General features: G+C 36.1%; 1 protein-coding gene across 10 annotated transcripts in view; it reads left to right on the top strand.

The window, feature by feature from the left end:
- EPS8 (EGFR pathway substrate 8, signaling adaptor) overlaps nt 1-18,919 on the top strand; it is a 191,422-nt gene that overhangs the window by 119,925 nt on the left and 52,578 nt on the right. For 8 of the 10 annotated variants that reach the window (XM_067695779.1, XM_067695780.1, XM_067695785.1 and 5 more), the window contains 6 exons: nt 1,507-1,580; nt 3,823-3,896; nt 11,440-11,490; nt 12,861-12,928; nt 13,929-14,090; nt 16,376-16,525. In XM_067695779.1, the coding sequence (XP_067551880.1) occupies nt 1,522-1,580; nt 3,823-3,896; nt 11,440-11,490; nt 12,861-12,928; nt 13,929-14,090; nt 16,376-16,525 (564 nt within the window). In that variant the 5' untranslated portion in view covers nt 1,507-1,521. Of the gene's footprint in view, nt 1-1,506; nt 1,581-3,822; nt 3,897-11,439; nt 11,491-12,860; nt 12,929-13,928; nt 14,091-16,375; nt 16,526-18,919 lie in introns of those variants that run through there. The other 2 variants (XM_067695788.1, XM_067695789.1) reach the window with 2 other exon arrangements.

The raw sequence follows: 18,919 nt of genomic DNA, 5'->3' as shown, positions 1-18,919 counted from the left end.
ATTTATCTTGTTTGAAGGAAATTTGTTTAATTTGTGAAACACATTAAAAATAGTTTCTGAAGATAAATTTATGGTGTTAATTTAAAAAGTTGTTTTCTTGTGAAAAGTAAAAGTTGTGTAAATGAATACCGTCTTGAAAAAAAAGGTGTATCCAAGTGTATATATAGGATATTGTCAAATGTACTTTGAAAGAAGGAAATAAGAAAATGGAAGGAAGGGAGGGAGGGATGGAGGAAGGAAGGAAGGAAGGAAGGAAAACTAGATACAGGAAAAAAGACTGGAGGAAATTGACAGGACTGTTAAATGGTTATTTTTATTTATTTATTTATTTTAACATCTTTATTGGAGTATAACTGCTTTACAATGGTGTCTTAGTTTCTTCTTTATAACATAGTAAATCAGCTATACATTTACATATATCCCCATATCCCCTCCCTCTTGTGTCTCCCTCCCACCCTCCCTATCCCACCCCTCTAGGTGGTCACAAAGCACTGGAGCTGATCTCCCTGTGCTATGCAGCTGCTTCCCACTAGCTGTCTATTTTACATTTGGTAGTGTATATATGTCCATGCCACTCTCTCACTTCACCCAGCTTACCCTTCCCCCTCCCCATGTCCTCAAGTCCATTCTCTACGTCTGCGTCTTTATTCCTGTCCTGCCCCTAGGTTCATCAGAACCTTTTTTTTTTTTTTTTTTTTTAGATTCCATATATATGTGTTAGCATACGGTATTTGTCTTTCTCTTTCTGAGTTACTTCACTCTGTATGACGGACTCTAGGTCCACCCACCTCACTACAAATAACTCAATTTCGTTTCTTTCTATGGCTTAGTAATATTCCATTGTATATATGTGCCATATCTTCTTTATGCATTCATCTGTCAGTGGACACTTAGGTTGCTTCCATGTCCTGGCTATTGTAAATAGAGCTGCAATGAACATTGTGGTACATGACTCTTTTTGAATTACGGTTTTCTTAGGGTATATGCCCAGTAGTGGGATTGCTGAGTCATATGGTAGTTCTATTTTTAGTTCTTTAAGGAACCTCTGATGGTTATCTTTAAATGATGGGGCTCTGGGTGATATTTTTCCCCTCTGTACTTTTTTGTATTTTGTGCTTTTCCATATTTCTCAAGTTTTTTAATTTTATGAGCTTATATTACTTTCATAATGAAACATTAAACAAAGTAACATTTCATAAAACTGCCAATGATGAGGTTGAGGGGAATATAGAATTATGTTTCTGTAGTTAGAGGGTTCAGAATTATATTTAAAATTTTTCTTTTTTATATTTGCTTACAATTTTAGTATATTAATGTTAAATGCCAATTTAATCTTTGTTTATATGTCCATCTGTACTTCTGGAGCCTGAGCTCTTTGAGGGTGGAGATCTTTATATTTCTAGCATCATCCTGGAAGTGACACATATTTTGTTGAATCAAAAACTTTAAAACTGAGATGTCTCAACCTTTTTAATGCCTTCAATCCATGTACCTTTCTTTTTTCAGAACATTAAAGTCATAATGAATGGTCATATTTCTAATCATCCCAGTGGTTTTGGAATATATCCATCTCAAATGAAGTAAGTTGGAAATTTTATATTTAATTTCTTGGTTTTTTAAATTTGATTTGGTGGTTTTAATTGTTTTGTATTTTCAATGAAAAGATCTCTTTCATTTCTTTATGTAGTTCATTCCTCAATATATAATTTCTTTCTAACACTAAGATACGTTATTGTTAAAAGTTTACTGTGTCTCTTAAGAAAAAGATGGTTAAGTAATATCAACCCCAATGATAGTGATCTAATAGAAGACATTTGGTTCTGGTATTTTATGTATTATTGCTTTCCATAGTTGCATACATACTCTACTTCATAGCTTTCACTTTCTCTGGAGCATTCTTTTTTTTTTTAATTAATTAATTAATTTATTTATGGCTGTGTTGGGTCTTCGTTTCAGTGCGAGGGCTTTCTCTAGTTGCCTCGAGCGGGGGCCACTCTTCATCGCGGTGCGCGGGCCTCTCACTGTCGCAGCCTCTCTTGTTGCAGAGCACAGGCTCCAGACGCGCAGGCTCAGTAATTGTGGCTCACCGGGCCCAGTTGCTCCGCGGCGTGTGGGATCTTCCCAGACCAGGGCTCGAACCCGTGTCCCCTGCATTGGCAGGCAGATTCTCAGCCACTGCGCCACCAGGGAAGCCCCCTGGAGCATTCTTTTTTTGTTATTCATAAAATATTTGCATTTGAGGAAAGTTAAATGTCATCTAGTCCAGTCTCTCAAGATATTTACCATTGGGTAAAACAAAAAGAGACAAGTCCCTATGGCTTTAGATATAATTTGAAATCACCGCCCTGACTTAAGTGGCCGTTGCCTTATATATTGTGGTTAATATTGTTGTTATTTTATATTGGCCATCATGGTATAGAGTTCACTATTTTTCACAACCACGTTATTCACATTTTTCAGAACCAGGTTGTTCACATTGCTTCACCTTCCTCTTTACAAAGATGATTGCAAATCCCTTTGGTGTTGGTCGGTAAGAGACACCAGGGGAGTATGTCAAGTACTATCTTCATCTTGTCCATCAATTTATTCAAGCCAGAAAGTTTTGCCACACCCTCAATTTTTTTCTTTTTCTTATAACAAATATCCATTTAATCATGAATTTATTATAATTTCTTCTATTAAGGAACTCTTGATTCTATCCCATACTATTCTTTCTTTTCTAACTTTATTTGTGGCCTTTATCTCCTACCTGAATTTTTGCAGCACCTTTCCATCTGGTTACCTTGCCATTAATTCCTGGATTATCTTTCTTAAAAAGTTGTTTGGATCATGTTACTTCCCAGTATAAAGATATTTACTCCATCTAGAGAATAGAAATTTAATCCTTAAGCCCTCTATTTGCCTTCCTTACTTCTCGAGTCATTCATCTCTTCCAATCCCACTAGATGCTTTTCCCCTCGGGCGTCATGCTAGTTCTTGAGCCAGATCTACATGCTTTTTCCTCACTTAATTCTCCACCTGCCTCTAGAGCTGCTTTCCATTCTTTTAGATTCTGCTTAAATGCCAGTGAAGCCTTCTTGGGCATCCTTATAAAAATTTAGTCCTTATTTGATGTTATATCTATTAGTTTAACCCAGATGTCACATTCTGTTGTAACCATTTTACTTGTTTTATTTTATTTTTATTTATTTATTTATCTTTTTTTAACTTTTTTTTTTACTTGTTTTATTAACAGTACCCTCCCCCCGCCCCGCCTTACCCCTCATTCTTCTAGATTTTAGGGCTTAATAAATGTTTACTGAATACATTTTAAAAATTCAAATAATATGTTTACTTCACATAACAGCAACAGTAAGCTAGAAGTACCAGGTAAAGCTGGTCAGATTTAATGATACCGGGTTATTTTCATTAACTGCATTTTAAGTATTTGTGAAAGTAGTGTCTGTTTCGTTACAGTCTAAATGACTGAGAACTTTTTATGGTTGGGTCACTGCTCGCAGCTCAATTCAGTATGGCAGACTTAAATTTTTCTAAGGCAGCTTCAACCTTGTTGAATCCCCTTGGCTGCGGTTCTGACTTGATGCCTGAGAGGTTGCCATTTGTACCGGCCCCCATCCACGGTGGGTCAGGATCCAATAGCCTATTTCTTGACTGGATCAGTATCTGGCTCTATTTTACAGAGCCGGTTGTATAAACTCTATATGTTCTTTAAAAACACATGGTGATTGTGGTCCACTGGAATTTTTATTTGTAGTTTTGACATTTTATTGCTTACTTTGGACTTTAACTCGGCACGATGACCTTTTTTTTTTTTTTTTGCAGTGGCTACGGATCACCACCCACCTTTTCCATGGACAGAGAACACAGTTCAAGAACAAGTGCAAAGGCTCTCTATGGTATGTTTGTGTATTTAATGGGGTATAATTCTATTTCTAACTACTTACTTTTTATGAATGACTTGTTCAAAGCCGTAGCTTGAACCCATGCCTTGTTTATATTATTGGGAATGAAGTAGCGATTGACAGATAAGGATTATTTTAAAAATAATTTTTACAGAAGCTACCAACGCCGTTAATCTCTGCTGGCTGTCATACAATTTAGAACTACAGATGAAATGTATTCAGTACTTTCTAAGGAGTCTTTTTGCATGGTACCAGTACCTTAGGTGGATTTTCCCATCTCTTTATGTATGATATGTTTGTTTAGGTAGTATTACAGTATGACCAACAGCCCTTATATAATTTCTTTCAGCTCCTTCTCTAACTTCCATTGTCCTCCCTCTATTGTCTCACTTATAAATACTGGGGGTTTTTTTGTAAACTTCAAATATAAAATAGAAGTCAATACTACAAAGAAGTTAAGGACTCCTGAAATATACCACATATGTTTAGGAAGGCGTTTGCTTTCACAGGGTCTGCATGGCCTTTTATTATTATGCAGCCATAAAGAATGAGACTAGTATTGTGGTTAAGAGCAAAGACACTGGAGCCAGACGTCCTGGGTGCAAATCCAGTTATCAGCTGAGCAAATTACTTTACCTGTCTGTCCCTCATTTTGCTTGTGTGTATAGTGGAGATATCTTGTAGGGTTGACAGGAGAATTTAATGAGTTAGTACATGTAAAATGCTTTGAACAGTGCCTGGCAAGCAAAAAACACTGTATATATTTGCTATTATTGTTATTATCTACTATAGGAACCAATAGCATTTTCTAAATTTGAAATTCGTTTCTTTTTACGTCACCTAGAGCTACAGTACCTTGGCTGTGGTAAGAATGACTCATTCTAAGGTTTTGTGATTCTTTCTCTGCCTATATGTCCAGTGACTAGACTTGAGGACTCAAATTATACAATCAGAAAATGGATTTTATACCGTACACAGGTACATTTTCTTGTGGCCTTGTCAATCTGATTAGCGTTGGTTTCAGTTCTCTTGAGTACGATATTGTGACATTCTTACCATGGCCTAGTCATTATGAACTGTATATCTAGAGTATATACTCAACAAATACTTATTTTGTGATTAGTATGTGCCCAGCACAGGGCCAGTAACATATGGTCCTTGACCCTAAGGGACTTGCACCCTACAGAATGATTTGAAGAAACTGAAAAGGGAAAAACTTTTTTTGGTTTTTGCAAAGATAATCAATTCCTTCAGTCTTTCATTTCTAGACAGAAGGTTATTACGTGTTTCTGTGTGCTTGGCCATGATCTTCACAGTGTCTGTTTCCATGTCCTTTGATTCATTTCAAAGATGAATAGGAGATGGTCATTGCTTGTGCACTGTCTTGGTGAGGTAGACTCGTGCATGTATTGTTATAATAAAGTGCTGGATAAGCTTGGATGGCAATGTGTATGAGTTGGAGGATGTGGGCAGGGTCAGCTCTTCTATGTGGGCAGGGCAGGTAGGCAGGAGGGATTTCATAGAGAGATTCAGCTCTGAAATTCTCCGGGCATTTGTGGGGCTGGAGGGTGCTGTAAACAGCTGTATGAACCCTTTTAAACTAGACTATAAGCTCTCTGAAGGTGGGTCACATTTGCCTTGGTTACTTCAGGATTCCTTAAGCTTAGCACAGTGGCTAATGTATAACTTATGCTCAGTAAATAACTGTAGAATGAATATAATGCATCAATGAGTTGCAAACAGTTAAGTGTTAACTGGAGGGCTCAAGGTGGTGCACCGGGAAATAAGATGGGAAAAATAAACACGGACGACATTGGGAAAAATCACGCTAAGGGATTTGGACATTGTTTACAAGGAATGGCCACTGAAGTGTTTTAACTGGGGGAATCATAGGTCATATCCATCTTGGATCACTCTGGTAGCAGTTGAGCATGGATTTGATGAGCATGGATGGAAGTAGGTGGATCAGAGACCTAAATAATGTAGGTAAGTCAGATATCTAAATAATAGCCCGAAGATTCTTGTTAAGGAGAAAGAGTATTAATCATCTCACAAATACCATAGATCCCAAAGTCTATTTTCAGAAAGCTAAGAAAGGAATAAGGAATAAAAAGTAGTACTCACCTGCAAATGTTAATGTTTATTTTGTGTTGGGAGCAATTTCATAAAATCATAGCTCCAATGATTGAATCTTTAGCTTTTAAGCAGTAAATTTTTATTTCTCCCCTTTTACGTATAAAGCAAGCTGAGGCTCCTTTTTAAGGTGAGGTAATTTGTCAAAGTCACAAAACTTTAAAAATCTTGATGGTAAGAAAATATAACAGTCAATCTTGTGTAGTGTGAAGCCAATGAACAGCATATTGGTAAAACAGAGGACATAACTAGAGGGATGGAAAGGGGCAAATGCAAGAGACATTCGTACAGACGAAAGAACACTCAGCAGTGTATTCGGCTTACAAGTCAGAGGGTTTTAAGTCCCTTGAAGTTGCAGGTAATGTTTCATTCCTCCTTGTAGCTAATACTCACCTCTCCCTCCCAGCTTGCTGTCCACAAACACACACACACACAGTATGCCTTCTCTCCGACAGGCTCCCAATAAACGCCTATGGAACGAATGGTCAGATGCATGAATGACAGTGGAGAAACACGTCCAGGTTTTGAACAAACCTTTGCAATGAACAAATTCTATTTGAAGTTTTAACTATATTTAGTTAACATTGGGAGTGTTTAGCCTCCCAATCTGCGTAGTTTTTTGTAACTAGAAACTTGGTAGAGGAGAGATTTGTAATGTCATTTACTGTGTCACAGTGTGTGCATTTTCTTGAAGATTTCTCCTTTCACAATGATTAAACCAGTTGAATAAATCCTTCAAGAATAAATTTGTTTTCATGGCTGGTACGTGGACTTCTCCGGGATATGAAGGTATTACTTAGTGCACTGAAACATGAGTTTCACGGTAATGACCACTGTTTTTTTATACACCGACCACAGGCTAGTCACTGTATCAGGAGTTTCATGCAACTTGGTCTTTTTTATGAGCACACTTTTCAGTCTGACCCCATAATGCGCCATGCAGATTGCTTCAGGATGACTCTCAGAGAGGCGTGGGTTTGGGAGGCCAAACGATCTGTGGCTGAATCATGGCACTTTCTACCAAAGGGCTGCCATTTTGAGCAAATGGTTTAGCCTATTGGTCCCAGTTTCCTCAACTACAAAATAGAAACGATAATAATACTGTGGTAAGTTTATAGGAAAAAATAGAAGTAATGAGCCTCTCATGGCAGTGAGGAAGGGCATAGGAGAGTCACTTTTTGTCCTGGGCCCTCAGATTCATCAAGGCTCTCAAATTGAATATTTTACTGTCACCTCCAAATGATGTTATACATCTAATCACAGTGATACTTTGACAGGACCAAGGGGTAATTTTCATCATATGTTTTTAAGCTTACATTCCAGATATCACTAGAAATTTTTTTTTAGAAATCCTGTAAATGCAAACTACACGATTATGACAATACGTTAGCTTCTTTTAGATATGTGTTAGTTTATTCAAGGAAAATGGTTAAAATGTGCTGCAGTTTTAATAACCTTATACTGTCCTTTCTTTATTATTGTACAAGAAATGTCAAAGCCAGCATGTCAGAGGCTCTGCGTCACTAAAGTCCCTGACGACATAAATAGGAAATACGTATTAATTTTTCTCTTCTACGGTTTCTTTCTTTTCTTATCTCATGACAGTAACATTTCATTTGTCTGCTGTTAATCAGGGAATTGAAAATGTTATACATTTTTTTCTGGCTAACCTGCTTGTCAATGTCTTTAAGCTTTAAAATTGCTTTTAAGGAACATGCTTGTAAAAAGTATTAAAACATTCCCTTCTGTTGGGGCGTGGCTCCTGTAACCTCTTGTCCATGACTCAGAGGGTCAGTGGTGTGCACACGAGCTTGTGTACTGCCATGTGCTCAGAGGCTGCATTCCTTACCTTTACACCAGATCATTCAGAATCTTTTCCCTTTGGAGTATTTGAGGCTGTTTTTCCCATGTGTCTGGGTCCCAAGCAGCTTTAATAACCCCATGTGAACTTTTCCCTGTTGGTAACATGCCTGCTTCTAGCATTGCTTCTGATATGTGTGGGCTGAGAAACTAATAGGAAATCTTGTGAGTAGTGTACATGGGTTCTGAGTGGGGAATTGAGAGACCTCCCCCTTATGCATTAAAATGTGCAAATTTGAATATTAAACATTGTGACGTCTCTGTCTGCCACTCAGAGGGCTTATTTTATTTAAGTGTGGATTCTCTGCTGTGTGCTGAACAGCTGAACTTCCTAGAAAAATAACTTTCCTTTAAATTAGATATTGCTGGATTTGGAATATGACCATTTACCTTAAATAATCAGCTGTCTAAAGTCATCCTGTCTCCAGAAAAATGTAAGTTTCACAGAATTATCATTTAGTAATACTTTATTGTCATGACCAACATTTATAGTATTGTTGGGAGACCAGGTAGTGAAAGATAAACATGACAGACAGGCACTCTCTCGAGTTTCATTTTACCTTAAGTTTGAACGTTTTTGTGATATTAGCAAGTAGGAAAATATATTTGGTTTTTTCCTGATTTTCTTTGTTCTTCTCAGGGAGGTACTGGTAAGAAGTGAGCATAAGTAATCTATAAACTATACAGTTCATTCTGTATAATTGACTTGACTGTAAACGTTCCTGTATTTTTGCATAGTGCTTGACTTAACTTTCTCAGAGCAGTATTCCTGAATATACCACTTTTCTTAATAGATATCTACCCCACGTATTGTTCTTTTTGTACTTATCTTTGTTTTTCTTTCTGTTTCTCTGTGTCTCCTGATCTTGGTTTGGAACTAGGCTCTCTGTTTACTTGTCCTAACTGAAGCTCAGGCCAACTCTTACACATTCAGGTCGCACTGAAGGGTTAAAACCCACTTCTCTTATCGCCATACTCATTATTTACAAAGTGTGATTTACTTGGAAAAAATAAATATTCTAAGAAAAACCTTTTTGAAATTCTTAAGAAGTAAAAGGCCCTTGATTATATACTGTCAGGAGGTTGGGCGATGGTAGAGTCAAAATTCTGCTTCATAGAGTATGTCAGCGCACGTGACTCAGAAAGACACTTTGGCAATTTTTCCACCTCAGCTGAAAGTTTTAAAGCTTCTTTTCTCCTCGGGGATAAGCTATTTTAACGACTTGTTGGACTGGCCAATACAATTAATTCTTAAATAATGTAGTTTTGTAAAAATGACCTTGATTTTAAAAAGTTATCTTGTTCAGATACTGATTTGTCAATCCGTGATTATAGTTGCCTAGATAATGAGAGCTTATAATTTTTACTCAGTGCTTCTTACTGATTCCCACTATGCCACCTCTCTTCTATGGAAATTATACACTAAACTAGTGAGAAAGGAATTCTCCTTTACTGTGGTTGAAAGTTTTATAAGTGTAAAGTCATATGAACTGTAGCCCATTGTTTTATTTAGGGGGAGGACTACTCAGCAGCTGCTTTTGTGTTACATTTTTTTCTTTTTAATAATCAAGTCCTTATTTTCGAAGCAGCACTTTGTTTTCAGAGAAAGAGAAAATAACAATTTTCTGAATGTTAGCTGTTTCAAATCTTGCTCTTATGCATAAACAGCAATCTAGGCAAACGAGAATTCAGTTTAAATGCTGAGACCTGCATATTGTTATAGTTGTCATTGTACTCATTGAAGCGTTAGATGAAACCTAATTTTTTAAAATTAAGACTTTGTTGGGATCAGTTTTAGGTTCACAGCAAAACTGAGGAGAAGGTACAGAGATTTCCCATATGCCTACACAGCCTAGCCTCCTCCGCTGTCACCAGCCCCCCAGAGTGGTACATCTGGTACAACTGATGAACCTATTGTGATATATCATAATCATCCAAAGTTCATTGAAACCTAAGTTTAAGTTCCTGATCCGGAAGTAGAATATCAGTTTTCGCAGCAGCGTATCAACTCAAGAATGCTAAAATGATGCGTTACAGGATTTTCGTCTTTGGTGACTGAATTCTTCCATCTTTCTGGGTTTGTATATTGTGGTCCATGGGATAAAAGCTATTAGGAAAAACAGTGAAACACAATCAGTGGTACTGTAACCAAGTAAAATCTGTTCCTGGCTCTAATTGATTCAGAGAGAGAGACTATTTGACCGTGATTTACGCTCTTAATTTGGAAAGAAAAAAATTTCAACTTAAGGAGATAAGATGTGGTAGATGAGTTGCCACTTACACAGATTTTGCGACAGTAGCTTCCAACCTTGGCTGCATGTTAGAATTGCCTGGAGAGCTTTTCCAAATCCCAGGGCCCAGATTGCATCCTGGGCCGATTACATTAGAATCCTGGGGGGCGTAGGGAGCGCAGGATTTTTTTTAAAGTTCATTCTAACGTGCAGCCAAGGTTGAGAACCATTGTTAGAGAAAGTCGTGAACGTCAGGAGAGACTTTATCTTGAGTATCATGGAGACTTTATTTAGGCTTTTCACACTGTTTTAAGGCTTTGGGTGAGATTTTTCAGGCTTAAGAGCATAATTCCTATTTACAGCTGTACTTGAGAATACATGTGATTTTCATAAAAAATAAATGTACTATAATTGCCTTTTAGGAGCCTTCTTTCAAAATTTCCTATTAAAATGTTAACAGTCACTTTTATTTATTCATTGACTTAAATCACTGAAACCACTAGTTTATTTATAAATCCATCTTATGGCATTTATACATTTTTAGGATTTTTAAAGGTAATTTCTTGTAACACATACATCTTATTTATTGTGTAACATGGGAGAGAAAGAGCTTAGGAATTCCTAAAATGGATCCTTGATTTGGAAAGTTAGAAATGGTACCATATCTTTTAGGCAAGCAGAGTAATCAGTTAACATCATGCTGTTTATGAATACTATCAAATAGTGTTTTTCTATTTTTGTAAAGTACGTTTCTGTGGGATTGAGAAACTACGTGTTAGGAAATTTGGGGGAACAAAGTCTTACTATTTCATAATAAGAATATTTAATTACAAAACATAATATTTTTGACCTTCAACTGTGTTTGCCAATCACTTATCTGAAAGACTCAGAAAAACATTTGAACATCCTGGTGTCGCCATATCAAAACTGGAGACCATGGCAAGCACTGCCATTTCTTTTAGTGTCCTCAGATCAGACCAGAGGAAACAGAACTACCCTCATGTTCTGAGTTGGCCGTGGAGAATTGTGTTAGAATACGATGAATCAGTGATTCTGAAATATTGATTATTTCTAAAAGTGCTTTTCTCAGATATGTCCCTGAGTTATCCATTGTATTTTAAAAGTTATAATGGTTTTCCCAAGAAAAATTATCCATTTAATATCTCACATTGATTAATCCTCAGCTAATAATCAGAAAAATTATGGTTGTTCACTTTTTAAAATATGTAAATTAAGGTTTATGTTTTGTCATAACAGAATAGAAAATTTTAGGTGAAACCAGATGTTTCTTTTTGGTCACATTGTTTTGGTAGGACCAGATGGATCATACTTCTTCAGATCATCATCCAAACAGAAAAAGAAAGGTAGCAGATACTGAATTTTGTAGTGTGTCTGTTTTTATTAAGTAACTTTAATGCTGCAAAAGCAAAAATAGAATATATTGGAATAATATCATAGTGATATAAGGCATATTTATATTTTCATGTAAGCATTAAGATAAATGTAAATGAAAAGTCATTACTTGTATCAAAGTTTAAAAAAATTCTATGTGTTAACATTCTTAGTCTGTATATGTGCTTTATATTTTTGTACTTGCTCTGCTTTTATGTTCAGCAGAACTTTTCAACTTCTGTTGTTTTAGGAAAATCTAAAAGTTTCTATACTACCTGAAAGACACAGGTTTATATTTGGGAAAAACAAAATGGTTATTAGGAAAGCTAAGGTGTGTGTGTGAGACAGAGAGAGAAAGAGATAGAGACAGAGAGACAGAATTTTACTACTGTAGGAGTCTTGAAGTTTGATCTTATTTCTTTAACCCTTGTATTTTACAATAAGGGTGCCGAGATCCAGAGTTTTGCCAAGTTCAATCTCCTACTTAATGACAGAGCCCAAGTAAGAATCAAAACTCTTCTGGTTCCCACTTAGAGCTCTTTTTCACCATAGCATGCTGCTTTAGGAAAAATAGGGCAACTGCAAATTTACAAATAATCAAGTTGCTTGACTAGAAAGCAGCAAATACAAAATATTGCCTTCACATATTTTATTTTGCTTTTGCAGCATTTTACAAAAGAAAAACAAAGGTTGCTTTTTGCTTTTTCAATAGTTGGTGCAGAAACTTTCTACCTAACTTTCTTATTTTTTCTAACAGCTTATATCTACAATTCTGAGTATCACATTTGTGTGTTCTGTAGATGTGTGAAAATTGTTAAAGTTTAATGGCAGTGAGTATGATTGACTCTCCTTTAACACTCTCCATGGTGTGGATGTGGTGAAACATGTTCCTTGCAGTGTTTATTATTTTAATAATGTAGTCTAACTCATATAATACAGCATCTGTGACAGTATTTGCAGTTCCATTTTGTTCTCAGTGCATTAAAAGATGAAATTTACAAGCCAGTTTTTATCTTTTTGCCAAAGAAGAGGTCCCTGATTAATAAAATCTTTACACAAAATAACTTTTTCTTACAACATTAATAATCTTGTTAACCTTTGGGATTCAGAACACTTACGTTGGGTCAAATTGTTCTTGCATATAATGTAAGCTTTCTCATGACTTTTTCATTTAATGTGAACGATGAGTATTTTCAGATACACCACACAGTGGTGACTTATACTACTGTACTACTGTACTTATATATGAGATAGACTAGTTTTAGAGATGGCCATGAGACACTGATATATGAACATCAGCCCACTCATGGGTAAATAATGGCTTTTTCAACTTCTTTTCCAGAACAAAGGAAGAATTATGCACGGGATAGTGTCAGCAGCGTGTCAGATATATCCCAATACCATGTTGAAGTAAGATGCTTTGATGTTTGCTAACTTTAGAATGAAGCTTGAGGGACATAAAAATTGTTAGTAAAATCAGAGTTATGTTTTATTTCATTTCTATGATGTTGTAAATTGTGTTGACATGTTTTCTTTCAGATTTTTATAAAGCAGATGTTAAATATATAAGTATCTTGTTAATCTGTTTCATAGAGAATAAATTAAAATGATAACTAGTCATTTATCATTGTCAGCCTTATTTTGGTTAAAAACAGGACCAAGGCTTCTATTTTGTATTATGGAATCTTCTTGAAATAAGCCTTGACAGTTTCAGTGGATGGTTTAGTTTTACTTTTAGTTTTGTCTAAAGTCATTACTAGTTCTGTTTAAGCAATGGTTTCTTTTTTTTAGTTTTTCCTCTATTGCTGTCTTTTAAGATATTTGCTCTTAATTGGAATCTACTTGGGTGGACATTTGCTTATTATAATGGAAAACATTTAAGTAGGAAGTAATTTTTAAATTGCTCTTATTTTCAAGTTTCTACCTCCTCAAGCATGCTTAATTACATTTAAACAGTTTTGTTTCAGTAGAGTGAAAAGTTGGACAGTTGTTACAGACTAGAATTGCTGTTGCTGCTGTCAATTACCAATGTCTGTAGTTTTCAAGCTGCCTTGTAGATTGCCTTCTATTGTTCAGCATTTAAATAACCAAAATGGAATAAAATGGATTAAATAAAGAGAATGTTATTTAATCTGTTTAGAGTTTGTTTTTGTCACGTTTATGTAGTTCCACAAGGCTCAGTATTAAACACATTTAGATATTTTATGATTCAAGGCATCATTTCCTCTATTCAACAAAAACCTGTTTGACCTTATTATCCCAATAAGGTAACCATGAAGTTCTAGAGTACTTTGTATTTGTCTCTCCCCTCTCTACTAGCTGACTTCAGTTAGTTTAACTTGCTATATTTTGGGAAAATGTTTAATAAGAGACTGTGTGTATTATGTTTTTTCTTTTTGCCAATCATAAGCACTTGACTACCTTTGTTCTGGATCGGAAAGATGCTATGATAACTGTTGATGATGGAATAAGGAAGCTGAAATTGCTTGATGCCAAGGGCAAAGTTTGGACTCAAGATATGATTCTTCAAGTGGACGAGAGAGCTGTGAGCCTGATTGATTTAGAATCAAAGGCAAGTTGGAAATATTTATACTATTTTATTTTCAAGAAAGTCCACAAATATTTATGTTTACAATTAGATCAGGTTGTTTGAAAATGGGTAAAAATTTAGCAACGTAAAATATTCTTGTCAGTCATTTTGAAGAAAAAGTGTCATACTTTATGTACTTTATGCATGTGAAATCATGTTTTTAAACTAGAGATAGAGGGATACAATGTTTTTTTAACCATGTATGATGAGATGGAAGAATTGAGGAAAAAATGCATCGTGCTAAAATAAGGCCCCTGGGGACTTCCCTGGTGGCGCAGTGGTTAAGAATCCACCTGCCAATGCAGGGGACGCGGGTTCGATCCCTGGCCCGGGAAGATCCCGCAGGCTGCAGAGCAACTAAGCCCTGTGCGCCACAACTACTGAGCCTGTGATCTAGAGCCCACGTGCTGCAACTACTGAGCCTGCGTGCCACAACTACTGAAGCCCGTGCGTCTTGAGCCCATGCTCTGCAACAATAAAGGTCACTGCAATAAGCCTGCACACCACAACGAAGAGTAGCCCCCACTCGCTGCAACTAGAGAAAGCCCATGCGCAGCATTGAGGACCCAATGCAGCCAAAAATAAATAAAAATAAATAAATTTTAAAAAGAGAAACAATTGCACTGATACCAAAAAAGTAAAATAAAATACGGCCCCTGTAGGGCACTATTCTTTCTTTTTTTTTTGTTTTTGGCAGTACACGGGCCTCTCACTGTTGTGGCCTCTCCTGTTGCGGAGCACAGGCTCCGGACGCGCAGGCTCAGTGGCCATGCCTCACGGGCCCAGCCGCTCCACGGCATGTGGGATCTTTCCGGACTGGGGCACGAACCTGTGTCCCCTGCATCAGCAGGCGGACTCTCAACCACTGCGCCACCAGGGAAGCCCTGTAGGGCACTATTCTTTATGACACATATTAATTACATGCTATGTCAAACCATATCCCAGTGATATGGTTTGAACCCCAGTGAGTGAACTAGGATAAAAAGGTTTGTGTGTATGTACATTAACTTCCACCAGGTCAACACTGGGCACCTTTCTTTTACACAGCTACTCAGGTAAGATGCTGGAGCTCTTAAAAAAGGCCTTCTCTGAGCTCCATCATCTAATAGGCATTTGAGTTGCTAAGATAAAGACAACAACTCTTTGTTGTCTGATAGGAGTCGGGGTAAAATTTGCCCTTTCTTTCATCTCATTCATTGAATTCTGTGAGAGAATAGCAACTAAGAGCTTCTCTAATCCTCATAGTTTCAAGTAATTGTAGAGGAGAGATATTATTTAATTTGCTTTTGCAAAGAAAGAAAAGTTATTATCTCTCTAGTATGGCTCATAAATTTCATTCTAATTTAATGGAACCTGCATTTTTTGTTTCACCTTTTCTGGGTCCCAGGGAGTCAGGACTTAGAATAAATTTATGGTGTGATGTCTATGTGCTGTCTGTAATAAAAGTTATTGTTATTTTTTATGTTCTAGTTATCAGGGATATTGTATTTTGTTTACTTAAAAACCCCCACAATTTCTCCTGTCAATTCCATCATGACACCACTCGCTACTTGTGTAAGGCCATTAGTGTTAGGATAAGCACCTTAAATATATCTCATTAAATAATATTCACTTTCACAAGACCAAATATCTTAATCATTTTGAAGAATGTATTTTTTAGTAAGATTGTTCTGACCATGCTGTTTGACATTTTTGGCTGGAAAAACTTACATAGTGAATTTTTTCATCTGAGAGATTCAGTGAAATAAAAAGTGTACAAATGATGTGTTATTCTCATCTCAGTCTAACATTTGTGATCACTGAAGGTAGAAACTAAGAGTATGACTGTACAGTGTTCAAGTAAAATAAACAAACAAAAAAACCCAAAACTACATAGCCACAGGGAAAAGAATACCAGGTAATATGGTGAATAACTGTGGAAAGAGGCCTCAGTTTACCTATTTTGCTCTTAAAGGCATCATCTCTAGCCCGTAATCTTAGGAAATCAGTAATGCTAATTTCAGTATTTCTTCTGTTTATTAAGAACACAACTACATTCCTTTGTTAAATATTTCCATTTTTGTTGCTCTTTCTCCCACCCACCAGGCTTGTTATCTTTGCTGCCTACTTGTATCTAATCATCCTCCAAATTTACCGTGTTTACTAGCATCCATTGTCAGTGTGATTTGCATACTTTAAAAATTATTGGTAGGATGCCTAGAGCTCTTTGTGGGATGGATTTTATATAGGTAATGAAAAATAAGGCAAGTTATATTTTTACTTTGTAGAATGAACTGGAGAATTTTCCTTTGAACACAATCCAACACTGCCAGGCTGTGATGCACTCCTGTAACTATGATTCAGTTCTTGCCCTCGTGTGCAAAGAGTCAACTCAGAACAAGCCCGATCTTCATCTTTTCCAGTGTGATGAGATTAAGGTAAAAGAAGGGTGAATTTTCTTTCCCTTTAAGCACATGTTCCAGCAGCTTTTGATTATCTACTTCAATCACATGGCTAGTAGGTACTAGATTTTTAGTTTCTTAGGATTTTGTAAGGAAAACAAATACCTCGGTATCTTCCCTAGGGTTTCCAGGCTAAGTAAATAAAGAGGAGATAGAATAGTATTAAAAGAAAGAAATCAGATGCATTCTGTTTATTAAAACAAAGGTGTGGATAATACATTAAATTCTTCACTGAGGGACTTGGACTTATAATTAAAGATTGATTCTTCAAAAATCATTCTTCATGGACAATAAATAATCATGTCATCCTATTTTATTCTGCACTAATCACATAGCATGGATTATTGCAATGAAACACTTGGACATTTTCCATGATATCGATCTAAGGTTCACTGTTTAATTATGTGACTGGAATAACTCCTCAAGATAGGTAATCCCCTATTGATAATGTGAAAATAGTTGAGCATAGTTACCAGTAATAATATGCCATACGCTGAAGATTTGTATTTCAAAGTACACTGTACTTTTCAAATGATTATAACTTGTGATGCTTTATTGGACATTAGAATTTATCTTCAAACTTGAATCTTTATTTCATGAGTTGATTTCTCTAAAAGGGAAATCATTTTTGGTTGAGTTGATTGGTGCTTCGCCAAAGCAGTGTTTTATCACTGTGACTGCATATTATAACATATACAGGCAGTTTTTATCTTATAAAGAAATGCCGGGAGATTAGCATGAAGTGTCACTTGATCTTTTCTGTAATTCTTTGACCTTAAAATATGTTAGGTAAATTAAGATTGACTATGAATTGTGTATTTTATAATTTTCTTTTAATTTCAATTTATGTCATAAATGATTTTCTAAAAATCGTACTTGAAAAGAATTGTGGCAGTAGATAATTTGTATACGTAATGTTCATCAAACTTTTATATAGTGCCTTTTGAAAGTCATAAAGCGTATTAAGAATTTTGCAAGGTTAGATTTATTAAATCAGTAAGGATTAAGATGAATATTTTGCTCTGAAAATATAGTGAAATTTAATTCAAACATTTTAAAAACAGAGAACTATGCTAAAACATTTTCAATCTGGTGTTTGCTTCAGCGCTCTAAAATCCCCCCCTGGAAACTAAGAGTTATTGGGCTGAGTGAAGTTTCTGGATTTCAGATTTGAGGATAAAAGGTTTGCTTTATTTGATAGGGCATGATGATATTGATGGGTCCAAAACAGATTTACTGAATGCTGTTTTGTCCTCATTAAAAGTCAAGGACCACCACACAGCTATATGCATTTACCCATTGGTGCACATATGAGATGGATTTTTTTTCTTGCCCCATTAAAAATATAAATCCAATGAAATATGTGGTTTCTTTTATATGGGCCGTCTTGCAACATCAGTTCTGTGTTTTAAAGTTTCTTTATCAGGGGACTTTACACAAAACTCCTGCTCACCTCTGTAGTAAATTTTTTCTTAGAAATATGATGGCCAATCCCACACCCTGCCCATAGGAAGTTCAGGATTCCTAGGCATCTTCAGTTTTATTTTCCCACATAATAGAAAGCATTTGAAATGACGTTTGTAATGTCTTCCTAAAACGAGGATGTTCGTATGGAAGTGAAGCCCGACTAGGATGCATTAGCACTCTCGTTTAATAGCCGTGTGACCTAGGCCGAGTCATCATATAAGTATTCCTCAGTTTTATTAATTATAAAACAAGAAGAGCAGATTATATGATCTTTAAGTATCCTTTCAGTTCTAAAATTTTATGATTACCTGGACTTATGGTAAAAGAGTATAATATGTATGTATGTATGTGTGCATATATGTATTTGAGAAAAACATCTGTAATTACAGAGAACAAGCAGGCACAAAATAGAAGATAAATACATCCCAGCAAGAACCTAATATACAGTAATAATCACTGGCTAAATAAACTTCAGAACCAAACAAAATAAATTTCTTAGCTGCTAATCTCTTATTGGTTCCCAAGAAAACCAAATTAAACGTTCAAGGGTTATTGTTGGAAAAGGATCGGAAAGGTCAAACCATTTAGAGAAAGTTAATTTTTATGAACGTGCAATGACAAAATAAAGGGGTTATCACAAAGGTTACAACCTAGTGTTGGGGTCCACCCCGTGACAATGTGGGTTCATCTTAAACTGGGAGTAGCGCTGCTGCAACTGAGTGGTTTCCACCAGTTAATGGGGGCCCAGTGGATGGGGAGGACGGGGGAGAGGAGGGATGCTGCTCCACATGCTGGTACTTCTGATTCCTTCACTTCTTCCCAGGCATAGCTATTGACCCATTACATTTTCAGCATGTGTTTATACTTTCAGCATATGCAAATCCTTTTTCTCTTTGCCTTTAT

Source organism: Pseudorca crassidens, chromosome 11, assembly GCF_039906515.1.
Source record: "Pseudorca crassidens isolate mPseCra1 chromosome 11, mPseCra1.hap1, whole genome shotgun sequence".
NCBI lineage: Eukaryota > Metazoa > Chordata > Mammalia > Artiodactyla > Delphinidae > Pseudorca > Pseudorca crassidens.
Note: the sequence above shows the minus strand (reverse complement) of the source record. Positions and strands in the feature narration are given on the sequence as shown.